Source organism: Loxodonta africana, chromosome 19 (assembly GCF_030014295.1).
Source record: "Loxodonta africana isolate mLoxAfr1 chromosome 19, mLoxAfr1.hap2, whole genome shotgun sequence".
NCBI classification, from domain to species: domain Eukaryota; kingdom Metazoa; phylum Chordata; class Mammalia; order Proboscidea; family Elephantidae; genus Loxodonta; species Loxodonta africana.
In genome coordinates, this window is record NC_087360.1 from 61,079,940 (window position 1) to 61,089,164 (window position 9,225).

General features: G+C 34.6%; 1 protein-coding gene across 1 annotated transcript in view; it reads left to right on the forward strand.

The window, feature by feature from the left end:
- LOC100672528 (disintegrin and metalloproteinase domain-containing protein 2) overlaps positions 1-8,893 on the forward strand; it is a 114,434-nt gene extending 105,541 nt beyond the window's left edge. The window contains exons 18-21 of the mRNA XM_064271939.1: positions 85-162; positions 352-484; positions 6,834-6,993; positions 8,439-8,893. Of these exons, the coding sequence (XP_064128009.1) occupies positions 85-162; positions 352-484; positions 6,834-6,993; positions 8,439-8,487 (420 nt within the window). The 3' untranslated portion in view covers positions 8,488-8,893. The remainder of the gene's footprint in view (positions 1-84; positions 163-351; positions 485-6,833; positions 6,994-8,438) is intronic.
- Positions 8,894-9,225: the final 332 nt, after the last annotated feature.

The window sequence follows — 9,225 nt, forward strand, 5'->3', positions numbered from 1 at the left end:
CCAGTGTAGTATGGAATCCATTTAATCCAATGACAAATCCAGATGGCATGTGAGATAACTTATTTTGGCTGATTTCCTTTTCAGGTTTGCAAGAATAAGGAATGTGTAGATTCCACATACTTGAATTATGACTGTACTCCAGAGAAATGCAATAGCCAGGGTGTAAGTACCAATGCTGTGAGGTGAGCATACAAATCATTTAGACTGATTCCTGGTGGGGGGGGGGGAAACACAGTTGCACACACACACTAACACACACCTTATCTGACCTAGGTATTATTTTGTAATTCTACTTGAACATATATAATTGTAGCTGCTTCTTTTGTGAGGTCTTCTTTTTCCTGGTTTCAGGTATGCAATAATAAAAAGAACTGTCATTGTAACCCTACCTATCTACCTCCAAATTGCCAATATGCACATGAATCATGGATAGGAGGCAGTGTTGACAGTGGAAATTTTCCACCTACTATACCCGGCCTCACTGGTTAGTATTAATAACAAATGGAAAACACTTAAAATGTAATTTTTAACTTATTAAATTTAATAAATGATATTTTGTTTATCAATTTGTATTCAGATTCTGTTTGGGCATAAAATAATAAGCCACATATGGCCATTTAATTTGTGTGTCACTTCCAGAGAGTAGCGAATGTGGTAACAAATATATGTTCTAAGTAAGATATGTCAATTGGGACCCAGGCAGGAAAGCAGTAAGTATTTTTGGTCCATCAAGGCATTACATAACACATAACGGAAGAGATGAAAAGCCAATCAAAAAATGGTGAGGCATTCCAAAGATTAGTAACATCAGGAATCCACTACCATTTCTTAGAGCTTGAGGGACAATATAAAGATGTAGTATTGCCAGGGCAGAATCTGAGTCATCTAACATGACATGTAATCATGGTCAGAGTTGCATAGCAGAATCTGAACCCCAGGGAGAGATGTTATCCAGCGTGAACTAGAGGTATAGAGGATATACATTTTCTGTTGGAGTTACTTGAGTGAAAAGGGGAGAAATACCCTGACTAACTTCCTCTTCTGAGCCTCCAAATTTAATTCAGTCATGCCCATTGGCCAAACCTATCTAGAACACAGAAGCTCAGGGAACTTGGGGAATGTAGTTGCTTGCACTATTGACCAAAGTAAAGACTGGAATGGATTTCAGAGCAAGCCAGCAGCAAGCCAGCATCAGTGGCACTGAATTGTACATACAGAAATTGTTGAATTAGTGTAGGTACTGCTGTGTATATTCTTAACAGCAAAAAAATCATAATATTTAAAAAATTATGATAAATTTAATGCATTATTAGGATATTTCCATTTTAGTAGTAACAATTCACTTGCAATACCTTGTCTTTAGGCAGGCTATGTTGTTTTTGTCCATGCACACACACACCACTCCCCAACAAGCAGTATAAACTATTCCTTTCCTAGAATCCAGGTTGGTCTCACTGATACAATTGGCCAATAAATGTGGCAGAAGTGACAGTTTGGGACTGCCATGATCTTACTCTCAGAACTCTCATTCCTGGAACACCCATCCTGTTGCAAATCAACACTTAAGTATGAAATATGACTATACTGATTTACAAAAATACAATCATCCAAATAAGCCCTTCCCAAACTCATGATCCACAAAACTGTGAACAAAATGAGGTGATCGTTTTAAATTTCTAAACTCCACAGTAGTTCCTCACACAGCAGTGGATAACAGAAATAACTTGGGAACCAGAATGACTGGTTTCTATTACAAGAATCTAAAATAATGTGGCATTAATTTGGGAATTGGATGGTAAGTGGAAGCCAGAAAACATTGAAGATTGTTAGTATATATTGAAATTGTCTTGAGAAGACTGTTGATAAGGTCTTCAAGGACAGTTGAAAACGTGTAATTGGAAGATAGAGAAACAGGACATTTATTATGAGGTGGTAGATTGTTTGGCATCACTGTTGCTTATAGTAATGTTGAAAATAGAACTCATGTTTCTGGCTGACCAGATTTCTTGGTAGATTACAAAAAGTACCAACGAATATGTCTAAATTATCTGTGATAAAATATAATAAGACAGTGAAAATTAATGAAGGAATAGTTCAATTTTCAAATAGAATATAGAGCAAATATAAAATAGCTAGGATTTTTGTATGTTTGTTTAAAAATAAAACTGGTTTTCATTTCTTGTCTTTCCCAGCAAAAGGGTCTTAAATTAAGAAATGGCCAAACACCAAACTAAAATGCCAAAGATAAAGTCAACCATGTGATTGTAAATCCCTCTGTTAAAACATCAGAAAAAAAAAACTTAAGATGATACCTTTCATCTAGACAAAAGGCCTTCTAAGTAATTTATGGCAATGCTGCATAAAGATTCTCAAACAATAACACAATTAAGAATCATAAATAAGATATACCATAGCAGCATCACGAGGACCCATTATAGAAAAAGGCTTCTCTATATCTTATCAACAGCCACAGAGATTTGTGGGTGTAGCCTTTGTCTAATGGGTGCATTTTAACTATAATATACAAGAAAGCCAAACTTTTTTAAAGAAATTATATCAACTTGGGCTGAAGATGATCAAGATAATGCATAATGTTCTTTTGACTGCCAATTAATTACAGGCAGGAAGCAGGCCAGTAAAGCTACTCAGCTTTGAAAAGGGCTATTCCTCATGGAAAAGAAAGTGTAAATCAAAGAGTGGGACCCAAAAGCCAGAAGCCAAAACTTGGATCTGTGGGTTTAATTAAGATAAACCTTCAAGAACAGAAAACAAACAACAACAACAACAACAAAAAACCCTGTAGTTCCAGGTGGCTTCATATGTGAATTCCCTCAATTTTTTTAAGGAGGAAATAGCGCTTTAAAATTAGTGTGGGATCATCCCATCAACTCATTTTATGAGAATAACATATTTTTTTTTATACCAAAGCTAGACAAGGAAATTAAAAAATTTTTAAAAAGGAATATTTCAGAGCTATATCCTTCATAAATATAGACTGAAAAGTCCTTAACAAAATACTATATAATTATTATATTATTGTTATATTTATGTATATATGGAAACCCTGGAGGCATAGTGGTTAAGAGCTGCAGCTGCTAACCAAAATGTTGGCAGTTCGAATCCACCAGGTGCTCTTTGGAAACCCTATGGGACAGTTCTACTCTGTCCTATGGGGTCACTATGAATTGGAATCAACTCAGTGACAACGGGTTTGGGTTTTTTTAATGTATATGTAAGGATATTAGAAGGATAACAGTCCAGACCAATTGGAGTTAATTCTAGATGTATAGGAGTTTTAATATCTGAATGCCAATCACTACAATTCACCAAATCAATAAAATATTATTGTCTCATTTGATTCACAGAAGTCATTTGATAAAATTTAGCATCATTCAGTAGACTAAGAAAAAAATAAAATCAGCAAACTACTAACAGAGAAAAACTTCCATCTGATATAAGAATATCAAAAATAACTTGAAGCTAATACGATATGCTATGATGAAATATATGATGTTTTTCCAGTAAAATCTATTCCCAACACATCTATTCAACATTTTACAGTAGGGTCTAGCCAGTTCAATAAGGAAAGAACAAGAAATAAAGGGCATAAAGATTAAAAAGATGAAATAAGGCTGTCTTTATGTGCATGCTATTAGTTATATAGAATATCATAAGGAATCTATAAAATACAGTTCTAGAAATAGTATCCTTTGAAACTTCATAGGAAACATACAAAAATCAGTTGTATTGCTGTGTAACAGCAATGCTGAAAGGAAGTCAACTTGAAATAAATACCATTTACAATACTATAATACAATACAATAATATAAAACACTATAAAAAATACTACAAAAAAATTTAACAAAAGATGAAAAGAAATGTTAAATATCCAAATAAATGGAGAAATATATCCTGTATTTATTGGAAGACTTCATATTGTTAAGATGGCAATTCTCACCAAATTAAATCTATGGATTAAAAAAATACCAATTATAAAAGCATGCATCGTTAAAAGAAATGAATGGCTTGATTCTAAAATATACATAAAAGTACTTAGAATAGTCAAAACAACCCTGAAAAAAAGAAGAAACGAGAACTTACTCTGCTTGCCATAAAGATTTAGTATATAGTTACATTAATCAAGATATTGTAACATTGCTAAAGGATTGTTTTTAACGTTCTCTTATTCACCTCACTGGTAAGGGAGAGATTCTTGCCCTAGGGTTGTGGAGATGGCTGAATACCTGCAAATAACACTGCAAAAAGAGATCAACAACAGTTTATTAGTGATAGATACTAACTCTCTGCAGAAGGAAGAACCACATGCTAAGCAGAGCCACATGGGGGTTGCACTCTGGTGCAAAGTGAAATAACTAGGGCTGTCAGAGGCAGGCTTTGTAGTGTTAAGAGGGTAGGGTACCCCTTAGTCCCTGCATGTGAATGTGATTGGCTTGTTTGAATAACCGCGTAGACTAATAGGGAACTGAAACTCACTACTCAGGAGTAAGCCAGAACTGCACCCGGTTGTTTGACGAGGGGACCTTACACATGGGAACAGAACGGGGAGGAGAGCTTGCAATTAGGTCATTCAGGGGCCTCCTGATTTTACCAGATGTCAAACTGAAACCAAATCAAACCCATTGGCATCAAGTGGATTCCAACTCATAGTGACCCTACAGGACAGAGTAGAACTACCCCATAGGGTTTCCAAGGAGCAGCTGGTGGATTCAAACTGCTGACCTTTTGGTTAGCAGCGGAGCTCCTAAGCACTGTGCCACCAGGGCTCTGCCGGATGTCAAGGCAGCATTGAATTCCAGCCTTAATTTTAGACTTACACTATAAGGATCGATATACAGATAGATCAATGTATTTGAATAGTGCGTTTAGAGATATACCCACTAATATATGGTTAATTGACTTTTCAGTAAAAGCACAGAGTTAGTTCAATGGGGGAAGGAAAGCCAATTCAAAACATTGTACTCAAACAACCAGATATTCATATAGGACCAAATGAACCTCCAAAAATAACATGCTTAACACTTAATATGACATTGATTATAAACCTAAATGTAGAAACTAAAACTAAAGTCTAGAAGGAAATATAGGGAAATTTCTTCATGACCTTGGGATAAGTAGGTTAGATAAGACATGAAAATACCTATCAATGTCATAAAAGATCATTTGGACTTCATTCAATTTTTATGATATGTATCATATTTATTACTAAAAATAGAGTATTGGGAAAAAATTCAATCTTACAAGATCACACTTTAGTTTTTCTCACCTATATTATTTTTTTTATATTATTAGACAGTCCTGAAACGAGACTACTGAAAATAGAAAGTCTTCAATATAAAACGGGATAGAAATACTATGTAGGAGTTAAAACAGTCTTTCTGTATTTATTCTGTCAACTGAGGTACTTTATATAAAAACAGGTTAATTATAAATTATAAAATAGTGTACAATTTTTATTTTAATGTTGTTGGGTGCTGGGGAGTAGATTCCAACTCACAGTGACCCTATAGGCTAGACTAAAACTGCCCCATGGGTCTTCTAGGCTGTAACATTTACCAAAAAAAAAAACAAAAAACCAAACCCACTGCCTTCGAGTTGATTCTCGACTCATAGAGACCCTATAGGACAGAGCAGAACTGCCCCATAGTGTTGCCAAGGAGCGCCTGGTGGATTTGAACTGCTGACCTTTTGGTTAGCTGCCATAGCCCTAAGCGACTAGCCACCTGGGTAGCAAATCTCCACGTCTTCTCCTGCAGCCCATCTGGGTGTATAACCACTGACCTTGAGCAGCCCAGCATTTAACCAATCAGTTGTGCCACGAGGGCTCCTTAAATACTATATTCCTGATTCTTGCAGCTCCCTGTCAAGGAACGCACTATATGGTCGCCTGCAAGGGGAGTGCTAGGCTTAATGGGGTACCAAATTTGATAGGCGTTAAAAAATTAATTTGACTAAAATATTATCAAAAACAAACTAAATATCCAGTAGTTAAAGTAAGTTTATATTGATCTTTCCAGAGTACGTGTGCTGTAGAAATACCCTCATGTTTAAGAAACGAATTGCTATTTGAATCTCACACAACTAGTTCAGTGCTATGTTAGGAGGGCCCTGGACAATTTATAAGGTGTGCATCACAGTGAGAGCCCGGAATGCAATTTGGACAGAATCGGCTGCAGCACCTGCGCCTGCTGCTTTGCGCCAGAGGTGGCGAAAATTACTAAAAAAAAAAAACTTTAATTGACAAGGGCTCCTGTATATTTTTATTATATTATTTTCTCAATTTGTAATTTGAAATAAAGTGAATGGATACCTTTACTTTGTTTTCGAGTGCTATTATACTATAAGAAACCCTGGTGGCATCGTGGTTAAGAGTGCGGCTTGTAACCAAAATGTCGGTAGTTCAACTCCACCGGGCACTCCTTGGAAACTGGGGCAGTTCTACTCTGTCCTGTAGGGTCACCATGAGTCCGAATCAACTTGAGGGCAATGGGTTTGGTCATACTACAAGGAGTCTTGGTGGCACAGTGGTTAAGTGCTCGACTGCTAACCAAAAGGTCACTGGTTCTAACCCGCCAGGTGCTCTGCAAGAGAAAAATGGGGCAGTCAGCTTCCTTAAAGATTTATAGCCTTGGAATCCCTGTGGGGCAGTTCTGTTCTGTCCTGTGGGGTCACTATAAGTCAGAATCAACTGGACAGCAAAGGTTTTGGCTCTTTTGGTGGTTGTATTAAAGGGCCCCACCAGGTCCTCTGTCATGAAAATATTTTCCTCTGACCCTGGGTGATTGCTTTCAAATCTCTGGTGTTTTCTTTCCTAGGCAGGAGCTACATTGAATTTGATTACCACGCCAAACCTACGAAATGGCCATTTTTCTTGCTCATTCCCTTTTTCATTGTTCTCTGCGTACTGATTGCTGCACTGGTAAAAGTTAATATTCAAAGAAAAAAATGGAGATCAGAGGACTATACAAGTGATGAGTATATTGATTTTATATTTCCTATTTACTACTTTTACAGTTTATTGGCATACATAGTAACTGCTTAATAAATAACATTATGTTGTATGTAACTAGTAATAATTCAGATTTAATTTTTTTCTTTCTATGGAAATTTAATATTTAATACATTAATGATTAATATAATGAATAATGAACAGAATTTTTTTAAAGGCCAGCAATTTAAATCTTATAACAACTTGACTGTCTGAGGGGTAAAACTAAGTGGAACTGGTTTTAGTTTAAGTTTATATGCCTCCTTTTATTACTTGGAGCCCTGGTGGAGCAGTAGTTAAGAGGTTGGCTGCTAACCAAAAGGTTTGCAGTTCAAATCTACCAGCCGCTCCTTGGAAACTCTATGAGGCAGTTCTGTTCTGTCCTGCGGGTTCGCTAGGACCGGGCATCGGCTCTACGGCAACGGTTTTTTGTTTTTAATTATTTGGTGTTAATTATCAAATGTGTATTAATCTTTATTATTTTACTTTTTAGTATTTATAAATTGCAAGGAATTTGTACCTATTTATTTTTTATTTTATAAAAAGGTCACAGGAAAATCCAGGACAACAGTTTAACCTTTTTTATAGACAAATACTTTGAGACACAGGTAGTCAGAGGTGGGATATACTAAAAATCAATATATAATATATATAAAACTGAAAAATCTAAGCTATAGCCATGTTTTATATGCTAAATATATGTAATAAATCATTTTTCTTTAAAAACACAGAAATATCTGAAAATATGTTTCAAGAATAAAAACAAATATTAAAATGGTTTACTTCTTTTCATGGGAATTTCTATAATTTCTGCCTCTGAGTTTTGTTCCGTGCCCTCCAACTTGCTAAAAATTAATCGTAGTTCATGGAAATGCTTAGTTAAATTAATAAGAATATAAATTAAATATGGAATGTATTTCTTAGAAACTATGAAAAGTTTACATGAACTTGCTGAAATCATATGCTACACGTAAAATAGTTAACATTATGCAGTTAATACTTAAATATATTAAAAAACTTTTCTTACCTCGGATACACTTTATTTTGGATAAACTGATATCAAATATTTTTAAGGGGGGAATAGCTAATAAAACCAATAGACATAAATTGGAAAGGAGATAAATGGCAACAAGTGTTTAAACATATTTAATTAATACTGTTATGAACATGAAAATGGTCTCAGTTTATTTTCTGGTAAATTTATGTTGCTGGGCTTTTTCTCGTATTTGGGGTTACAAAGAAGGTGCATGGCTAGTCTTAATTACCAGGTGAGAGGTGTTCTCAGTGGTAGAATATTCTCAAGTGGAGGCTGCTCCCTGATGTTGGGTAGGAATTCAATACAGTTTCAATATCCATAGAGCATACAGAGTTTATAGAACAACATTTAAGGAAATATAATTTTGATTGATTATTTTAATTTTTAAATATATAGGCAACTTGAAAGTGACAGTGAACCCAAGGAAACAACAGAGAATCCATGATATCAAAGTGAGTGTCAAATAATTTAAGGGAGACACAGAGGAAGAGGGAGCGAATGAGAATTTAATGCATTAAATAAATATAAATAATATATATTAAATGACAATTGTCATGTAGCTACATATCACAACAAGAAAATAAACTCAAGAATATTTTCAATATTGAAAGTTTTATCATAGAGAATGTAAAACTATAGTTAACGTTTCATTTTTCATATGCTAAGTTTTTTAAATGTCTTGCGGTATCTTTTAATTTTTTTCTAATAAAGTTTAAGCCTTTAACATTTGTGTATTAGCAAAACGTCTGTTAAAAAAAAATACATAATAGTTTATTTCACAATAATTTTATGACCTTCATGCTATTTGTTGATTTAACCATAACTTAACATGATTCGTCATACAGGTGACTTTTTCCCCTCTATTGATTCTTCCAGTGGTACTATCTACAATGGACAGAAAAAGTGGAAAAAAATAAAATTGGCTGCAGTTCAAAAACTACACATTGCATTTTTAACAAGAAAAAAACATATGTATGTGTGTGTGTGCATATATATGTATACGTACATATATATCTAAATATAAAAAAATTTGTAAGAAATGCTTGTTTATGAGTTTTTATGTCACATATTCTTGTTTTCAAGCTTTTCACACACTAATTCTGTTTGTCAGTAGACTTGAGAAAAGAAGAGTTTACAATACAATAATAAATGTAGTGCCATGGTTACAAAGGCCACTGTTATA